The sequence below is a fragment of the Oncorhynchus masou genome, chromosome 1, assembly GCF_036934945.1.
Source record: "Oncorhynchus masou masou isolate Uvic2021 chromosome 1, UVic_Omas_1.1, whole genome shotgun sequence".
Classification (NCBI taxonomy): domain Eukaryota; kingdom Metazoa; phylum Chordata; class Actinopteri; order Salmoniformes; family Salmonidae; genus Oncorhynchus; species Oncorhynchus masou.
In genome coordinates this window covers 44,369,119-44,390,205 of record NC_088212.1, presented here as the reverse complement: position 1 = coordinate 44,390,205, position 21,087 = coordinate 44,369,119, and the positions used below count along the sequence as shown (strand labels likewise).

The window sequence follows — 21,087 nt, the reverse complement described above, 5'->3', positions numbered from 1 at the left end:
CACACCATATACTAGGGTACTAGGGTTCCCAAGTGGCGCAGCGGTCTAAGGCACTGCATCTCAGTACTAGAGGTGTCACTACATACCCTGGTTAGATCCCGAGCTGTATCGCAACCTGCCGTGATCGAGAGAGTCCCATAGGGCGGCGCACAACTGGCATCGTCCGGGTTTGGCTGGGGTAGGCCGTCATTGTAAATAAGAATTTCTTCTAAACTGACTTGCCTAGTTAAATAAATATATATATATATATATATAAGAAATTCTTATTTACAATATACTGACTGGTTTTCTGATCCACACCTCTACCTTTAACCAACAGATACATATCTCTTTTCCCATTCATGTGAAATCCATAGATTAGGGCCTAATTTATTTATTTAAATTGACTGATTTCCTTATATGAACTGTCAATCAAATCTTTGCAATTGCTGCATGTTGCATTTATGTTTATGTTTAGTGTAGTAGGCCCAGGCACTGCAGGCTTTGTCTCCCTCTTCTGGTGGTACATTTTAGGAGTAACAGCTCAGCTAAATGAGCGCGAAACTACACAATTTAAAACAACTACAATTCCCATTTTGCACAGGGACAAACGTTGCCTAGGTTCAAAGGTTAATCATAACCAACACAATAGTATACTTGGCAAGCTGCTCGGCTCTTGGAGAAGGATAAACAGGTCTTCTTTGCGAAATAAACAGCACTCGACTGCTATAGCATTGAAGTCCGATCAAACTGTTTGAAAATCATAAGTGTAGGTGTTTGCACTATTGTCGCTGTTTTTCGAAGGCGCTAGCTAATGTTAGCAAACTAACGTAGCCATCACTGAACTGGCTCGCTAGCTATATAGTTACACACAACTACAGCTATGTTTGTGCAAGAAGAGAAGATATTCGCTGGAAAAAAAATTAAAATCCACATTTGTACTATGGAGGGAACAGAGTGGTTGGAAGAAGTAACAGAGGATACCACTATTGAACAACTCAAAGAGATGTGCTTGAAACATGTATGCTTGTTTATTTTCTTACTTGCTCATTGATTGGTGTTTGCCCGGGTGAAATTGTAACGTAGTTGTGTAACTGTCGCCGATGTTTGCAGCCCTAGTTGAAATAGTCAATGTCGGTGTCAGTCGTTCCGTATTTAGAGTAACTGGGTAGACACTGCTATTTATAATTTAGCAAGTTGATTCACAAGTTAACGAGCCTAGAATCCCTGCAAACTAGGCGCACCACATGAGCTCCTTAGCAAAATGTGATAGCTAGCCTAGCCCAAATGCTCGTGTCTGTTGGTGTAGCTATGTAAATTAAGTTACTCTGTTTATGTTCATATGCTCCTGCCTTCTGAGTTTTCCTTATTTGTTCCACAGACTATACTATACAGACTGTACTGTACTGTTGCTGTTTAGGGCTACCCATTTTTACACTTGATTCGTCTGTAAGTGCCAGTATGATACCCCACATGCAGCTACCCTACCCCATATGGCTGCCAGTCTCTTTCTGCACTGCATCCTCCTAGTACAAATTTAGACAGTAAGAGACCCAGCTAATGCAGAAATCATTGGTACCTTTAGAAATATGTTTGGCTGGTGATATAGGGCTAGCTAGCCTATCCATTACCAATTATTTGCGTGGTTAAATAAAAACAACAGTAATATAATTACCATAAAAGTAAAAAGTACTGCTATTTGTACCTGTCGATGGGATTATTATTTTTATTTTTATTTTATTTTTTTGCAGTATGTACATGGAAGCCTCGAAGACCCCAAAACAATCACACACCATAAACTTGTCCATGCTGCCACGGAGAGGATCCTCGCAGAAACTAAAACGGTTGCAGATGAAAATCTAAAAGATACAGGTACTTCTATGGATTTAAAGCTTTGAAGTTGTCTCAATGTTAATATTTTCAAATCAAACAATTAGCCGATATGTTCAATGCTCCTACATGCCATTAAGTGAATGTTTTCCTTTGGTTTTAGATTTTCTTCTACTGATAAAGAAGAGACCACTGCCTCCCCCTCTGAAAATAGCTGACATAACTGCAGAGGAAAAGGTAGGCCAAACAACAGATTTAAATACTCTCCCTAATTGTATTGGTTTGTGGCTTATCTAACTCTGCACTTAAACTCAATAGGCTCCGATCATCAGACAAAAATGTTTAATGAATTGCTAAGACTGCTAGAACCAGGGACAACACAACAAGAAACGTATTACGTCCAACTTGTTGTACTGTTTGCAACTATCTTAATGTGTGTTTCCTCCTTGTCTGTCAGAAGAAGCAGGATAACAAGGCTCCAGATAAAGATGCCATCCTGAAGGCCACGGCCGGCCTGTCCACCCGCCACACAGACCGCACTGTCACCCAGCATAACATCAGAGATGTAAGTACAGCACTATACAGTAAATAACCTGTCAGAATGCATAGTTCAAAGCACTTCAGGAGCTTTCCACTGACTATTGTACTGAAATTTAACTAAAGTCCTAAAATGTCGCCTGCAAACTTATCAGAGACATATTAAAATGAGTGAATTTGGTCATATTAAGCCTATTCTAAATCCCTGATACTAAGATTTTATTTGCTTATTTAACCAGGCTTTTCCAATGAGGTCAGAAGACCTCATTCCCAAAGAACCTCATTCTTAAAGAGAGGTTATTCATTCTGGTTTATGTGTATAAACCAGAATGAATAACCTCAATTTAAGAATGAGTTTCTTTGGGAATGAGGTCTTCTGACCTCACTGGAACTTCCTGGTTAAATAAGGAAATAAAATACATTTTCCATCAGTTTCAGACAGAGCTCAGGAAAATCCTTGTCTCTCTCATTGAAGTGGCCCAGAAGCTTCTCGCCTTGAACCCCGATGCTGTGGAGCTCTTCAAAAAGGCCAATGGTACAGTGTGCAGACATTATTTCATTATCAAAGATGGTTTTTGGTAACTGCCTTGCAGGGCAAAGAGGCTGGTTTTGCATTAGTTTATTTTTTATTTTTTAACTAGGCAAGTCGGTTAAGAACAAATTCTTATTTACAATGATGGCCTGGGAACAGTGGGTTAATTCCTTTGTTCAGGGGCAGAATGACAGATTTTTACCTTGTCAGTTCAGGGATTCGATCGCGCAACCTTTCGGTTACGGCCCAATGCTCTAACCACTAGGCTACCTGCCGCCCCAACGGCTACCTGATGTTTTTTTAATGAACAAGATGGAGCTGTAACAGTCATATTGTCACTGAGCTTATGTATAAGTGACAGAATAGTGCATTATGTAAGCGATAATCAACTACGTTCTCTGGAAAATAATGTGCGACGTGGAACTCACCTTACAGAGTTGCATTATTTTCCAGAGTACGCATTAGAGCTCCAAAGTTGATTATCCCTATTATATACCATGGCTATAATTTAACACATTTGATGCTAGAAATGTGTTCAACATCCACTGAAGTAGCTAGCAAGTTTACTAGATATCTATAGTAGTTGCCTTGGTAACCAAACAGACTTGCTAGCTCAGCTAACCAAATCCATAGAAATCAGTATGATTTGATTCTGATTTCTATGGCCAAAGCATTAGTCCTAGCTTGCTATTATTAAATCTAATTCAACAATGCCAATAATGTTTTCAAATCAACTTTTGCTTTCAAAAGCAGCTCAAACAGAACATGTAAGTATGAATTTCATAGCCACTGAATTATACTGTGCATTATAGGGAATTATAAACTGGGTGGTTCGAGCCCTGAATGCTGATTGGCTGAAAATCGTGGTATATCAGACCGTATACCACGGGTATGACAACATTTTATTTTTACTGCTCTAATTACGTTGGTAACCAGTTTATAATAGCAATAAGGCACCTCTGGGCTTTGTGGGTTGGCATCGTGCCTAAGAACAGCCCTTAGCAGTGGTATGTTGGCCATAAACCAAACCCCCTCGTGCCTTATTGCTTAATTATACAGCGGGTGGGTCTAATTCTGAATGCTGATTGGTTAAAACTGCGTTGCAGTCGGTGTCTATTCCACAAGTTACCACTGGCTATATCTATGCCGTTAAACTGCCTATTTACTCTGTTCCATCTGACTGCGCAATCCCGTGTCTCAGCAGCCCAGCCAGGCAATTTATAAACTTGATCTCTACTATAAAAAGAATCTAGACATTATCTCACCTTTCTTTTAGACTAACATTTAGTTTTCAACGGCGGAGATTTGTATAAATCTTGCTCTCTGACATTTGCAACATTTCAGTATTCAAATTTGAGACAGACAGGCAGCTTTTCTCAGCCAGTCGAAATCATGAATCAGCATACATTTTTATGGATACAAAGAAATGTCAATTAACAGGTAAAGCTAAATGAAGTGCAGCTAGTTAGCAGTCTTTCTAGCTTCAGTTTGAAGTGGTTGTGTTAGCTGTGTTGTTGGCTAGCTCCTCTGAACAACAGTGTCCAGATGAGAGTACATTTTCTATGCCAGGTGAAATCGCACATCATTAGCTCATTGTTATGGATGTGTCCCAAAAAAGATCACTAGAAAGCTTAAAAAAACGCAAGTGCAGCTGTTATTCTGGCTGCGCTGTTTGACATGACTGTAAGTTAGCTGTAGTTGAATAGCTAGCAAGCATGGGATAAGAACGTTGCCAGCCAGTATGGCAATGGAATATTTGGAACGAACGACTGGGTTGCGCCAATACAGTTGAAGTCGGAAGTTTACATACACTTAGGTTGGAGTCATTAAAACTTGTTTTTCAACCGCTCCACAAATGTCTTGTTAACAAACTATAGTTTTGGCAAGTCAGGTTAGGACATATACTTTGTGCAAGACACAAGTAATTTGTCCAACAATTGTTTAGAGACATTATTTCACTTATAATTTACTGTATCATAATTCCATTGGGTCAGAAGTTTACATACACTAAGTTGACTGTGCCTTTAAACAGCTTGGAAAATTACAGAAAATAATGTCATGGCTTTAGAAGCTTTTGATAGGCAAATTGACCTCATTTGAGTCAATTGGTGTACCTGTGGATATATTTCAAGGCTTACCTTCAAACTCAGTGCCTCTTCAATTTCCAAACACCTGAAGGTACCATGTTCATCTGTACAAACAATAGTACGCAAGTATAAACACCATGGGACCACGCAGCCATCACACCACTCAGGAAGGAGACTCATTCTGTCTCCTAGAGATGAACCTACTTTGGTGCGAAAAGTACAAATAAATTCCAGAACAACAGCAAAGGACCTTGTGAAGATGCTGGGGGAAACGGGTACAAAAGTATCAATATCCACAGTAAAACTATTCCTATATTGAGAGAACCTGAAAGTCCGCTCAGCAAGGAAGAAGCCACTACTCCAAAACCGCCATAAAAAAGCCAGACTACGTTTTGCAACTGGACATGAGGACAAAGATCGTACTTTTTGGAGAAATGTCCTCTGGTCTAATGAAACAATATTATAACTACTTGGCTATAATGACTATTGTTATGTTTGGAGGAAAAAGGGGGAGGCTTGCAAGCCGAAGAACACCATCCCATCCGTGAAGCATGGGTGGCAGCATCATGTTGTGGGGGTGCTTTGCTGCAGGAGGGACTAGTGCACTTCACAAAATACATGGCATCATGAGGTAGGAAAATTATGTGGATATATTGAAGCAACATCTCAAGACATCAGTCCGGAAGTTAAAGCTTGGTCGCAAATGTATCTTCCAAATGGACAATGACCCTAAGCATACTTCCACAGTTGTGGCAAAATGGCTTAAGGACAACAAAGTCCAGGTATTGGAGTGGCCATCACAAAGCCCTGATCTCAACCCTGTAGAAGAATCGTGGACAGAACTGAAAAAGCGTGTGTGAGCAAGGAGGCCTACAAACCTGACTCAGTTACACCAGCTCTGTGAGGAGGAATGGGCCAAAATTCACCCAACTTATTGTGGAAGCTTGTGGAAGGCTACCCAAAACGTTTGACCCAAGTTAAACAATTTAAAGGCAATGCTACCAAATACTAATTGAGTGTATGTAAACTTCTGACCCACTGGGAATGTGATGAAAGAAATAAAAGCTGAAATAAAATATTTCTACTATTATTCTGAGATTTCACATTCTTAAAATAAAGTGGTGATCCTAACTGACCTAAGTCATGGAATTTTTACTAGGATTAAATGTCAGGAATTGTGAAAATCTGAGTTTAAATGTATTTGGCTAAGGTGTATGTAAACTTCCGACTTCAACTGTAGATAGAGAACAAAAAGACTAAATGCCTGTGTCACATCTCTGGCAACCGAACCGATAGAACGAACGACCGACCAGCCAGCTTGGGTAGCAACCCTAGATTTGTGTCAGTACATTATCTTGTGGAATGATTAAATAGTAGGAATAAATTCATCAAAATAAAAAAATAGATATATTTCGGTAACCCGTTGTATAAAAGTGATAATGCCAGAGAAGCCGGTGTTTGGAGGAGATATTGGCACGGTTTGCCAATATATCCCTCAAACACCGGCTTCTCGGGCATTATCACTTAAATAATGCACGCTCTAGAATTCCCTTCAAGGCAGTCAGTAGCAATGCCATGGCATGAAGTATTATTATAGTTATACTATTATTCACTAATATTGTGTGTGGTTTGTCAGCCATGCTGGATGAGGAGGAGGAGGACCGGGTGGATGAGACGACCCTTCAGCAGCTGACTGAGATGGGTTTCCCTGAGAGCAGAGCCATCAAAGCTCTCAGGCTCAACCAGTGAGTCACAATCAATAATACTTATCACCACCTGAAGTCAAATGAGATAATCACTGACACAAGGAGTGCAGGGTTTTTTCTGAATCAAAAGGGGGCGTGACAGGTGTGTGGCAATGGGCATGCTCAGCTCAGGCCCTGGGCAAGAACATTTGAGGCCCCCATCTTGGCCGCGGGGCTATTTCCTGCAATTCTGCAGATTTTTACAATGAAGCTGAGAGAACTTTTGCCGTTTGTAAGCCAATTTTCTGCAGTTCTGCTATAGAGCTGAGAGAACATTTAGCTATTTTCCTGCATGTTTCCCCCTGCAATTTTATGCATTTTGCCATGCCTAATGTGGTGTTCTTATGCTCAAACATGATAACAAAACCAATACTCCTGAATTCATTGTTTTTGTCTAGCTTTTATTTGAGTGATTTTTATTTCTCAAATAGTTATTTAAAAATATATAGGTCCATTATCTTTTTATTTTTTTTACATACTTGATCATAACTGTATCAACACAATGTTTTTCCATCCCAAAAATGAACCCTCCCCTCTGAAGACATTGTTTGGACCTAAACAAATGATTTGGCTGTTCACCCAATACTTTTCTAGGCAAAACTTTAAAAAACTGTAGTGTTTAAGATGAGGGAAGATTGTTATTTTTTGAGCATGGCCTTATTTCTGTTAAAGCATATTGGATGACACTCATTCATGTTCAATGTCACTGCGATAGGTTTAGGCTGCCACATGATACTCAAATTTTCCCTATACCCATCATGAGGTTGCTACAACCTAACCTATGAATAAAAGTTTACAACGTAGGTGCACACAGGGCGAGACACCAAATTTAGGGTGACAGTGACACTTTTTTTGTTTTGATACATTGACAGACAGTGCCATTTAAATACTGCATTGCACACTCTTGCCTGCATCTAGCTGATATAGGGTGTAATCATTAGTCCAACAGTTGCAAACGAAAGTTTCTAATTGACAAATTCAGCTACGTTTATAGTCGTTTTGTTCCGTTTGCTTCCTTTTAAGAAACATTTTCCAACAGAATCGTCAGAATAAATTCACCCCCAATCGCACATAAACACAGTTCGCTTTCATAGCTGCCACGTTGTATTCCTTCTCGCATCTATGCACTCTCCACCTCTCTCCTCTTCCCTTTCGCTTGTGGACTTCAATGTGCAACACATCAGCTGTGAAAAAACCTTTCCAAGCCAAACCGCTACACTCAGCCTACATCATTGTCACCATATTAGCTAAAGTAACGTCATAGTCAGCATAGCTAATTGAACTAACGTGTTAGTAAACCCGCTACAATCATGCAGTAATGTTAGTGTACTGTATAGTCACCAAGCAGTTACACCGGCGGCCCTGGTGGCAATACATTTGGAAAAACCGAAAGCTTACCCTGAGTTCCAGTGTTGTTGGAAAGTCAAAGCCAGCTAGCAAACATAGCATCCCTCTGTTTGAGCAGGGTGTTCAGTAGGCTAAACTAGCTAGCTGCATTTGCTAGCACGGTGAGAAAGAGAAATTACTCTCTCGCTTCTCCATTTTGGAAGAAATTAATTTAACTGTTCAACTATTGTCTTTCTCTCTCTGAGTCAACTACTCACCACATTTTATACACTAGTGCTAGCTAGCTGTAGTTTATGCTTTCAGTACTAGATTAATTATCTGATCCTTTGATTGGGTGAACAAAATGTCAGTTCATGCTGCAAGAGCTCTGAGGCTGGAGGAAGTCCTCTGGAAGTTGTCATAATTACTGTGTAAATCTTTGGAAGGGGGTGAGAACCACGAGCCTCCTAGTTTTTGTGTTGAAGTCAATGTACCCAGAGGAGGGTGGAAGCTAGCTGTCTTATGGCTACCCCATGGTGCTACCTTACAGAGTGCTGTTGAGGCTCGTGTAGAACGTCTTTTCAAAATAGTGTTTTAATCGATTATTTGGTGACGTGATTATATTTAGAATAGTTTTATCCAAAAATAATAAATGTCTGACATACATGTTTTGTTTTTTTAGAGTTCACTGAGGATGGACCACTGCCCTGGAGTGTAGTCTGAGTCAATGATACTGGTCAGTGGTCATATCAGTGAAGTCTATAAAGAATCAATTAGACACTTAGCCTGTGATTCTATCCATCACAACAAGTGAGTCCAGTCTGATCCGATGAGTCTGAAACAACAAATTCATCCATGCCCCTCCCTCACTGCCTCTCCTGCAGCATGTCAGTGACCCAGGCCATGGAGTGGCTGATTGAGCACGTAGACGACCCCATGGTGGACACCACCCTGCCCGGCCAGGGCACCCCAGGAGCAGTAGGAGCCACAGCACCACCCCTGATCCCCTCTATCTCTGCCTCATTTCCAAACCTCCTCCGCACCGTCTCCCAGACTAACACAGATTCCGCCGCCAGGCAGGACGAACTCACTGAGATCTTCAAGAGGATCCGAAGGAAAAGAGAGTTCAGGCCTGAGTCACGGGTGAGTGTTCTCTCTGTCAAGCTAAAACTGTTACATGTTAGACTGGTCCCATATCTGTTTGTGCTGAATAGTCAACTGAAGGATTTGGCAAGACGACAAACAAATCTGTGACCAGGCAAGATACCTTCCTAATATTGAGTTGCACACCAATTTACCCTCAGAACAGCCTCAATTCATCAGCCTTAACTCTACAAGATATCGAAAATGTTTCACAGGGATGCTGGCCCATGGTGCGCCTGGCACGTACTACCGTACCCCATTCAAAGGCACTTCAATCTTTTGCTTTGCTCATTCACCCTCTGACATGTACACATACACAATCCATGTTTCAGTTGTTTCAAGGCTTAAAAATCCTTTAACCTGTCTCCTCCCCATTGCTATTGCAACCTCTTTGCAATAAGGAATTGTTTAAAAAAAAAAAAATTATGGAACCTTTTATTTAACTAGGCAAGTCTGTAAATAAGAATTTGTTCTTAACTATGACGGCCTACCCCGGCCAAACCCAGACGACGCTGGGCCAATTGTGCGCCTCCCTATGGGACTCCCAATCACGGCCGGATGTGATGTAGCCTGGAATTGAGACCAAAAGCTCAAGAGAAGTTAAGATTTTATTACCAAGGATGCCGTCAGCTGAATGCATACATTCAAAACACATCTTCTACTCTTCTCTCCTTTTAGTCACCACCCCAGCTATACATTTTATGACCCCTAATGAGTATCCCATATCTGGACTGTGGAATGCCCATGGTCCTCTCTTTGTCAGAATCACACCCGTCCATCTTCATTGTCCTGCGCCTGACCCTGCTCTCTGATCCTCGGCAATTTCCTCTTATCTGATTAGGTCAACTTTTCCAAATTAGCATACACACAATTTCATGGCCTGAACTCCATTAATACTCACTTGTTAATGATTATTCACTAAACAAGAATCAAACAAACTATAGTTTAAAATGAAACATGTTACATTTGAACAGAATCCGTCAACTGATTGAAGGGGATTTAACAAGTGACATAAATAAGGGATCATAGCTTTCACCTGGAACGAGCAATTACTAATGTTTTATACACTGTGTATATAGCTGTTAGCTAGCTTACCTAAATTGTAAACTGTGTCTCTGCTACTCCCTTACTGAATGTTGGCTTCAAACTGTGATTAGCTTTTGGTTCTTTTATAGAATGACTGTGTAATGATAAACTAACTCTGTATCGTTCTTTGTCTCTGCAGGCTGTCATTGCGTTGATGGAGATGGGCTTTGATGAGAAGGAGGTGATCGATGCCCTGAGAGTCAATAACAACCAACAGGATGCTGCAGTAGGTTTTACTGTCCACACTGAGGAATAAAGGATCAAAGAAAATGAAGCACACACTTATTGAGTAACAAAATAAGTCATTGCTTCCTGTCTTCTATGAATGGACTGCTTTTTACAGCTCTTACCCATGTTGTCATTTGGAATGAGAACTGTTTCTCCATTGACCGTCCTAGTTTAAGAGAAGTTAACTCACCGATCTAAACCCACAGTGCGAGTGGCTGCTGGGGGACAGGAAGCCGTCTCCGGAGGACTTGGATAAAGGCATCGACATCAACAGTTCTCTGTTCCAGGCCATCCTGGAGAACCCTGTGGTCCAGCTGGGCCTCACCAATCCCAAAACACTGCTGGGTAGGTTTGGAGTAAAACAAATTGTTCAGTTAAAAATAACAAAGCTCAGAGGATAAGGGGAGGGGGTGGACCTGTTCATCAAGCATCACGCTACAGAAACCTGCTTCAGTCCTATGGGCCGTTCTGGCTCAGACGAGGCTACTTATTGAATTGTTGTATTGTCTCTAAAACCCTCTAAAACCTTCTGTTTGTGTGTAGCATTTGAGGACATGTTGGAGAACCCTCTGAACAGCACCCAATGGATGAATGACCCTGAGACTGGACCTGTCATGCTGCAGATCTCCAGAATCTTCCAGACACTCAACCGCACGTAGAGTGTGTGAGTGTGTGAGTGTGTGAGTGTGTGAGTGTGTGAGTGTGTGAGTGTGTGAGTGTGTGAGTGTGTGAGTGTGTGAGTGTGTGAGTGTGTGAGTGTGTGAGTGTGTGAGTGTGTGAGCTTGGGTGTGTGTGCACACAGCTGTGACAAGTGTTGTTTTTTGCCTTGAAAAGTCAAAGCCGGAGGAGGGGGGAGTGTAAAATACATATTTATTTATACCACAGAAAACCTTGTACAAAACTATGTTAACATGATTATTACAATTATTGTTTTGTTTTTTACATTTTAAAAATGGCCGTTTTATAGTTATGATGCACATGATTTATTTGATTAATTTATCCATGTACAAAAAAATACCATCAGGCATCAAACCAATGTTTACTCTTCAAAAACATTCCCTTTTGCCATTTTCAAATATTGATTAGTTTAATTTGTCTCCATAAATTGTTTTCATTACCTCAAAGTGAATGTTTCTAGCGTGAGTTGAATGACTCCAGGCAGTCTGTAGAATTTGGTTGAAGACAAGTCAGACTGCAAGTGAACATGCATCAAACTGTTGCGTTATGATGAAATGAGTGTTCAGTACTAACCAGAGGTTTTTTCAGAACATGAAAATGTTCCAACGGTTGTAGATAGACATGTAATGTATAGAGTGGATCCGATTTGATTATTCCCTGTGACAAATAAGGTCTGTTCTAAATCACGTGTTTCTATCTTAAAGTTGTGTAATGTTCCATTCTTCCTGAATGATTAAACCCCAGGTTATGGCTATGTTCCAGTTAACCTCTCCTTCCTTCTAAATTGTGCACTTGTTCACTTCCCTTCTGTGGTTGAAAAGGAAACGACTGGTGTAAGAAATGTGGTTGAAACTCCCTCTAGTCCATGCCTCCACAAATCTGATGCTTTTAGATTTGTAGGAAGTATTGGGATGCACTTGCTGTGATGGCAATGGTTGTGCTTATCACAGTAAGTCCAGGACTTAGTGTGGAGGTACAGGTGGATTTGGGTGGTCAGACACACTGACTTTATATTTTGCTTTCGCTCACAATCTCTCTCTGTGTGTTCAACCTTGGGAGCCTAGTGGTCTGCCTGCTGTGAGTCAGTGTGACACTACTCAAAGAAGTGGGAAAGTAAAGGAGGATATTGTCCTTCTCCCAAATATTTATTTAATGGCAACTTTATTTTTAGAAAAGTGTATTACGTGCTGTCTTTTTAGTGTCTGAAGTCAAGTTTGTCTTGGTAATGGTCTTGATTTAAAAATATATATCTACAGTACCAGGTCAAAAGTTTGGACACCTACTCATTCAAGGTTTTTTTTTTTATTTTTTATATATTTTCTACATTACATGCTGAGCTGCTTGTCCTTCACTCTGCGGTCCAACTCATCCCAAACCATTTTGATTGGGTGATTGTGGAGACCACGTCATCTGATGCAGCACTCTGTCAAATAGCCCTTACACAGCCTGGAGGTGTTGGGTCATTGTCCTGTTGAAAAACAAATGATAGTCTCACTAAGCGCAAAGCAGATGGGGATGGTGTATCGCTGCAGAATGGTGTGGTAGCCATGCTGGTTAAGTGTGCCTTGAATTCTAAATAAATCACCAACGGTGTCACCAGCAAAGCACCATCACACCAACTCCATGCTTCACGATGGGAACCACACATGCAGAGATCATCCGTTCACCTACCCTGCGTCTCGCAAAGACACAGCGGTTGGAACCAAATATTTGAACTCATCAGACCAAAGGACAGATTTCCCCGGTCTAATGTCCATTGCTCGTGTTTCTTGGCCCAAGCAAGTCTCTTCTTCTTATTGGTGTCCTTTAATAGTAGTTACTTTGCAGCAATTCGACCATGAAGGCCTAATTCACGCAGTCTCCTCTGAACAGTTGATGTTGATATGTCTGTTACTTGAACTCTGAATAATTTATTTGGGCTGCAATCTGAGGTGCAGGTAACTCTAATGAACTTGTCTTCTGTAGCAGAGGTAACTCTGGATCTTCCTTTCCTGTGTTGGGAGAGCCAGTTACATCGTAGCGCTTGGTTTTTGCGACTGCACTTGAAGAAACTTTCAAAGTTCTTGAAATGTTCCGTATTGACTGACCTTCATGTCTTAAAGTAATGGACTGTTTGTTTGCTTGTTTGAGCTGTTCTTGCCATGTTATGGACTTGGTCTTTCACCAAACAGGGCTATCTTCTGTATTCCATCCTTAACTTGTCATAACACAACTGATCAAACACATTAAGAAGGAAAGAAATTCCGGAAATTAACTTTTATCAAGGCACACCTGTTAATTGAAATGTATTCCAGGTGACTACCTCATGAAGCTGGTTGAGAGAATGCCAAGAGTGTGCAAAGCTGTCATCAAGGCAAAGGGTGGCTACTTTTTTGGCAACTACATGATTCCATATGTGTTATTTCTTAGTTTTGATGTCTTCACTATTATTCTACAATGTAGAAAATAGTAAAAATAAAAACCGTTGAATGAGTAGGTGTTCAACATTTTGACTGGTACTGTATGTATTAATTAGTTGTCATTGTGCTCTGAATGTTATTGTGTTGCTCTAATTCTGCGCCTGTTCTCAATGCTCTTACAACAACTCACTACACCAGGAACAAAAGTACTCATTTTCTGACAATGGGCGGTTTTGATTAGTCGGAGTGCCTGTCTGTTTGTGCTATTAGACCTCCTTTTCACTGATTGCAGGGTTTTTTTCAGGATCAAAAAGTGTATTAGGTGGTGGACGTGACAATGGGCGCAACCGGCCTGTGTATCTTTTTTACACAGTTTGGATGCTTACGCGGGCCGCCCAAGGATTTCAATAGCAGAAAATGACACTGAGCGTTGGAGTTGGCAAGAGCACAAACATCAGGGACCAGGCTACATATATATGATAGGTTTCAGGGGAAATTTATACTTGATCCACGGATGTCACATTAGTGGAAGTGTGTTGATTGAGTGATGGTATATCATTCCTTCCTGCAACGAAACAAGCTATCTTGGTATAAACATACAAGCCAATGCATTGAAGAATTTGACATGCAGTGGTATACTGAGCTAAGTGAAACGGCTAGTTGAATAGTGGGCCAGTCTTCTTTTGAGAGTAAATTATATGTGAGCTGTTTAACCAAAACATCATGCACTTATTATTGACTGTGCAATGACTTGCCTTGTCATAAGATAGACCTGTAATAATAGTGCATTTTTGTGCAATTAGCGAGACCTGTAAAAATATATTTGATTAGTGTGTCAGAAATGTGTGAATTGAAATGAGTTAGTAAGGCTATATCTTTATTCTATATATTTTTACAATTTATAGTAAGTGTGTACTCCGACTCGCTAGTACTGCTTTTGATGAATCAATATGACTAATTTATTTTGGGCTCCGTCCCAACTGGCACCCCATTCCATAAAATATATGCAGTACCAGTCGAAACTTTGGACACACCGACTCAAGTGTTTTTCTTTATTTTACGATGTTCTACATTGTAGAAATAATAGTGAAGCCATAACTATGAAATAACACACATGGAATCATGTAGTAACCAAAAAAGTGTTAGACAAATAAAATATATTGTATTCTTCAAAGTAGCCACCCTTTGCCTTGGGAGCCAGGCCCAGCCCAAGGTACATTTTTTTAATAAAAAAAAAAGAAATCAGAATAAGATTTCCCCCACAAAATGGCTTTATTATAGATAGATATACTCCTCCCCCTCTGATGATTCCGCAGGTGAAGAACCCAGATGTGGCGGTCCTGGGCTAGCGTGGCTACACATGGTCTGTGGTTGTAAGGCCGGTTGGACGTACTAAGAAATTCTCTAAAACAACCTTGGAGTCAGCTTATGCTAGAGAAATTAACATTCAATTCTCTCGCAACGGCTCCGGTGGACATTCCTGCAGTCAGCATGCCAATTGCACACTCCCTGAACTTGAAACACCTCTGGCATTGTGTTGTGTGAGACAACTACACATTTTAGTGGCCTTTTATTTTCCACAGCACAAGGTGCACTTGTGTAATGATAATACTGTTTAATCAGCTTCTTGATATTTCCACACCTGTCAGGTGGATGGATTATCTTGACAAAGGACGAAATGCTCATTAACGCATGTAAACGAGTCTGTGCACACAAAGAAGTAAGTGTTTTGTGCATACGGAACATTTCTCGGATCTTTTATTTCAGCTCATGAAACATGGGACCAGCACTGTACATGTTGTGTTTTTGTTCAGTGTACTAGTGCACTATATTAGGGAATGGTGGGACGCAACCTTTAATTTAATTGCGAGTTTCTTCTATAAGAAGAACATGGCTAATGGGAGGTGTGTTTTGCAAGATTTGAGTTTTTGTATTCAATATTTGAAATGTGCTGTTGAAGTGACTGTCCTCAGGGAGGTTGTTGTTGTTTCTCTAGCTATGCCACTGTGAGGCCAAACCTCTACTCCTTTTATGGCTTTAACTAATCCATGGTAACGTGGTTTATTGAACAGAGCGTCAATAAGTATGGTTTTGTTAAATGCAATATATGAACATGATTTATATATATATAAGTATTTCCTTCAATTGTGTGTATTTATAGTTAAGCAGAAATAGTTACGTGCTCTTATTAATAATATTACATTTGCGAGAATCTGAAATCTGCCCTTCAAGTTATTGAAATACAATTTATTTACAAAATAGATAGACCTTGAGAAAATGTAGCATGGTTGAAGGTTCAATGCATTTGTATAGAGGCTCTAGACTATATTGGCAGCCTTTCTGTATACAGGTCAAGAATGGACTGAAAATAGTCCTGGTGGACTATTTTGATTAATTGATCAGTAGCTTTATGGCTTGGGGGTAGAAGCTATTAAGTAACCTTTTGGACCTAGACTTGGTGCTCCGGTACCACTTGTCGTGCGGTTGCAGAGAGAACAGTCAATGACTTGGGTGACTGGAGTCTTTGACAATTTGTTGGGCCTTCCTGTGACACTGCCTAGTGTAATAGGTCCTGGATGGTAGGAAGCTTGGCACCAGTAATGTACTGGGTTGTACGCACTACCCTCTGTAGTGCCTTACGATCAGATGCCGAGCAGTTGCCATACCAGGTAGTGATGCAACCGGTCAGGAGGCTCTCAATGGTGCAGCTGTAAAATCTTTGAGGATCTGAGGACCCATGCCAAGCCAAATCTTTTCAGTCTCCTGAGGGTGAAAAAGGCATTGTCATGTCCTCTTCACAACTTTCTTGGTGTGTTCGGACCGTGTTAGTTTGTTAGTGATGTGGACACCAAGGAACTTAACTCTCAACCCACTCCGCTACAGCCCAGTTGATGTGAATGGGGGGTATGCTCGGTCCTCCTTTTCCTGTAGTCCACAATCATCTCCTTTGTCTTGATCATGTTGAGGGAGAGGTTGTTGTCCTAGCACAACACTGCCAGGTCTCTTGTCCTCCTCCCTATAGGCTGTCTCATCGTTGTCGGTGATCAGGCCTACCGCCGTTGTTTTGTCAGTTAACTTAATGATGGTGTTGGAGTTGCGTTTGGCCACGCAGACATGGAAGAACTGGGAGTACATGAGGGGACTAAGCACACAGCCCTAAGGTGCCCCCGTATTAAGGATCAGCGTGGCAGATGTCTTGTTACCTACTCTTACCACCTGGGGGTGCCCCGTCAGGAAGTCTTTGTGCTTTGATGGCACTATGTCGAACGCTGAGCTCCAGTCAATGAATAGCATTCTCACATAGGTGTTCCTTTTGTCCAAGTGGGAAAGGGGAGTGTGGATTGAGATTGCATCATCTGTGGATCTGTTGGGGTGGCAAGCGAATTGGAGTGGGTCTAGGGTTTCCGGCATGATTGTGTTGAGGTGAGCCATTACCAGCCTTTCAAAGCACTTCATGGCTACCATCGTGAGTGCTACGGGGCGGTAGTCATTGAGGCAGGTTACCTTCACTTTCTTGTGCACAGGGACTATGGTGGTTTGCTAGAAACATGTAAATATTACAGACTCTGTCAGAGAAAGGTTAAAAATGTCGGTGAAGACACTTGCCAGTTGGTCAATGCATGCTCGGAGTACACGTGATGGTAATCCGTCTGGCCCCACGGTTTTGTGAATGTTGACCTGTTTAAAAATCTTGCTCACATCGGCTACGGAGAGGATAATCACACAGTCGTCCTGAACAGCTGGTGGTCTCATGCATGCTTCAGTGTTGCTTGCCTCGACGTGACCATAAAAGGCATTTAGCCCATCTGGTTGGCTCGCGTCACTGGGCAGCTCGTAGCTGGGTTTCCCTTTGTAGTCCATAATAGTTTGCAAGCCCTGCCACATCCGACGAGCATCTGAGCCGGTGTAGTAGGATTCAATCTTAGTCCTGTATCGATGCTTTGCCTGTTTGATGGTTCATCTGAGGACATCGTGGGATTTCTTATAAGGGTACGGATTAGTGTCCCGCTCCTTGAAAGCAGCAGCTCTCGCCTTTAGCTTGGTGCAGATGTTGCCTGTAATCCATGGCTTCTGGTTGGGATATGTACGTACGGTCACTGTGGGGTTGATGTCGTCAATGCACTTATTGATGAAGCCGGTGACTGAGGTGGTATACTCCTCAATGACATTGGATGAATTGAGTTTGAGTTTAATTTATTTTTACAGGGACATTGCACATTAATCAACGTTTTCCGGTTTTAGCCAACCTGGCAAATTTTCAACCGCAGTCCCTGGGCAGGTTATTAAAAACAATTACAATTTAGACAATCATTGAGCAGTGAGCACACGCAGAGCAACATAGGACAAGCAAGACGTAGCATACAGACAGAGCAACATAAGACAAAATTCATAAATGTATAGAGTGTTTCCACACCTCACAAGCTACAGACAACACGGAAAGCGGCAATACACAGCTATGGATTATGATCACAAATCAGATTGACCTTTAGCCATTTATTCATACATTTTTGTGAAGGTGAGAGAGGTCGTGCAGTTATGTGTGTCTGAAGGTAGTGTATTCCAGACATGGGAAGCTCTCACAGAGAAAGCGGATTTACTAAAGGTGCTTTTCCATAAGGGAACTATACAGTCACCTCTCATGGCAGACCTTGTGGATCTGCTGCCATTGTTTGGGTTTTCTGTTGAACAAAAATACTGAGTGGAGGGGGAGCCAGGCCATTTAGGATCTTGAATACAAGACATGCGTCGGTGTATTGCACAAGATTTTCCCAACTCAGGAGCTCATGCTTTCTGAGGATGTAACAGAACATCCTCCCAGAACATATTCCAGTCTGTGCTAGCAAAAGAGTCCTGTAGCGTAGCATCCGCATCATCTGACCACTTCCGTATTGAGCGAGTCACTGGTACTTCCTGCTTTAGTTGTTGCTTGTAAGCAGGAATCAGGAGGATAGAATTAAGGTCAGATTTGCCAAATGGTTGGCGAGGGAGAGCTTTATACGCGTCTCTGAATGTGGGGTAAAGGTGGTATAGCATTTTTGGTTGCTCATGCGACATGCTGGTAGAAATGAGGTAAAATGGATTTAAGTTTGCCTGCATTGAAGTCCCTGGCCACTAGGAGCGTCGCTTCTGGATGAGCATTTTCTTAGTGCCAGCGTCGGTTTGTGGTGGTAAATAGACGGCTACGGAAAATATAGATGACAACCTTCTTGGTAGATGGAGTACCTCATGATAAGCTGTAGGCCACACTAACTCAGGCGAGCAATACCTCAATATTAGACATCTCGCAGCAGCTGTTATTGACATTCTCACACACCCCCACCCCTTGTCTTAACGGATGTAGCTGTTCTGTCCTGCCGATGCACGGAAAACCCAGCCAACTGTATATTATCCGTGTCTTCTTTCAATGTCACGTTGGTAGGATAGTCTCGAACGGAGCTCATACAGTTTACTCTCCAGTGATTTCATGTTGGCCAATAGAATGGATGGTAGAGCCGGGTTATCCACTCACCTACAAATTCTCACAAGGTACCCTGATCTCCGCCCCTTGTATTTCTTTATTTTCTTCATGCGAATGACAGGGATTTTGGCTTTTGTCTGAGAGCAACTTTATATCCTTTGCATCATACTAAAGATGATTAAAGACATTAAAGAAAACATATTAGTCCAGTTTGAGGTGAGTAGTCTTTTCATAAGACACGCTAGCATCAACATTATGTACAAAATAAGTTACAAACAATGTGAAAAAACACACAAAATAGCACAATTGTTGAAGAGCACGTAAAATGGCAGCCATCCCCTCCAGCGCCATTCTTTAACAATTTACATTTGATCAGTGCTTAGGGTTCTTCTTGGTGTGTGTGAGTCATTTTAGCAGTTGGGATTGTTCACTGTGTGTTCATACACAGTACTGTCCGGTACCAACAACCAATGCAATATAATCTCTCATTCTGTTAAACCGACTAGCCTCGCCCTCGGGGCTACTGTCATGCAAATCATTATTACATTAAGAGCATTTCTGTTGCAGTATTCTTTTTGAAGCCTGTGCTTTGTTTACGTGAAATGGGGAGTACGTTTTGTTTCAACTGGGATGGCATTCAGTTCTAGCATTAAACCACTTTAAGCACTTATTAACCTATGCTGCTGTGTGATCTCAGGATGCATGTTGTGTGCAGCACTGACACGTACACGACTCTTCTGTTGATTTAAGTATCAACACAGTGACTTGGTATTTGTCTGGTGATTATCTGCTCTTGTACTTACTCCTCTATTTGCCCAACTCTCTTGTCTTGCAGCTGGTCCCAATTTGCTCACTATCACTACGCTCTTGGTCCTAACCAGTATGTGAACCTGACCCTTGGATGTTTGCAGATCTGTAGGGTGGACCCTCCACCACTACAGTGCTTATACCTTTCCAAAGCCTTCAGATCCGCAGACATCAATGGGTTAGGGCCAAAGGAGGGGGGGGGGGGGATATGGAGCACATTGCGACCAACTGTTGCTCTGAGCAAGTCCTCTAACTATCTGATCTAGTTTCACACAATTCAGCTGTCACGCTGGGTCATCTTAATGTGAATTTGTTCATTCCTCAACTGTGGAAAATGTGAAAAGCCTTGTAACATCACTTCTCAAGTTTGTTAATACCAATAAAGGTTTTTAACTTACCTGATGCGCGGGAGTGCTCATTTTGTGTGTTTACCATTCACTGCTTTCTGAAAACCAACTGCTCCCTGTCCTTGTAGTGCCTCTCCATCCTTTCGTGGAAGTTTGTGTCAATTGCAGGTGTATGCTACAACTCTTTAAATGTGATAAAGAATATATTTTCCCTTATGGATGCTCTATGGCAAGGTCACAGCACATTCTCAACTGGTGGACCGCAGGTCGTAATCCTGACCCAGAATGGGTAAAACAAGGACTGGATTTGGGATTCGACTCCTGGTATCATACGAACACACACAAGCCATGGAAAATTTTGAATTCTGTAAAGTGAGTGTGGAAGTAGTGAAAAAATTATTGGTATCAACAATGACAAGCCACCGGGGTCTGACAACATGGATGAAAAATTAGAGGATAATAGCGGAAGATATTGCCACTCCAATTGGCCATACCTTCAATTTAAGCCTACGAGAAAGTCTAGGCCTGGAGGGAAGCAAAAGTAATTCCGCTACCTAAGAATAGTAAAGCCCCCTTTACTAGCTCAAATAGCCGAACAATCAGCCTTTTACCAACTCTTAGTAAATTGCAATTGGCTCAGAACAGGGCAGCACGTCTGGCCATTGGATGAACACAGAGAGCAAACATTAAAAATCTGCATGTTAATTTTTCCTGGCTCAAAGTGGAGCAGAGCTTGACTTCATCACTACTTGTATTTGTGAGAGTTATTGACATGTTGAAAGCACTGAGCTGTCTGTTTAAACGATTAGCACACAGCACTACATTGAGCCATGACTACATGGAACTCTATTCTACATTGGGTATCTGATGCAAGCAGTAGAATCAGATTTTTAAAAAACAGATAA

At 41.5% G+C, this 21,087-nt stretch overlaps 1 protein-coding gene across 2 annotated transcripts; it reads left to right on the top strand.

Moving 5' to 3' along the window:
• Window positions 1-610: 610 nt before the first annotated feature.
• On the top strand, window positions 611-20,233 carry LOC135545028 (ubiquitin-associated domain-containing protein 1-like). Of its 2 annotated transcripts, none has more exons than XM_064972695.1 (10): window positions 611-1,000; window positions 1,731-1,851; window positions 1,973-2,046; window positions 2,270-2,374; window positions 2,779-2,881; window positions 6,602-6,710; window positions 8,921-9,179; window positions 10,405-10,491; window positions 10,700-10,838; window positions 11,037-20,233. In XM_064972695.1, exons 1-10 carry the CDS (start codon window positions 863-865, stop codon window positions 11,150-11,152), a joined length of 1,251 nt encoding a protein of 416 aa, XP_064828767.1. In that variant the 5' UTR covers window positions 611-862; the 3' UTR covers window positions 11,153-20,233. The 2 variants fall into 2 exon arrangements, with proteins under 2 accessions (XP_064828767.1, XP_064828760.1); XM_064972688.1 differs by having other exon boundaries at window positions 2,267-2,374.
• The last annotated feature ends 854 nt before the right edge of the window (window positions 20,234-21,087 follow it).

What these genes read in the sequence shown, in the direction of transcription:
- LOC135545028 (XM_064972688.1), top strand. Translation starts at nt 863, where the DNA reads ATGTTTGTGCAAGAAGAGAAGATATTCGCTGGAAAAAAAATTAAAATC. An exon ending in AAGAGATGTGCTTGAAACAT is followed by an intron (nt 1,001 to 1,730) that starts GTATGCTTGTTT and finishes ATTTTTTTGCAG; the next exon opens with TATGTACATGGAAGCCTCGA. An exon ending in TGAAAATCTAAAAGATACAG is followed by an intron (nt 1,852 to 1,972) that starts GTACTTCTATGG and finishes CTTTGGTTTTAG; the next exon opens with ATTTTCTTCTACTGATAAAG.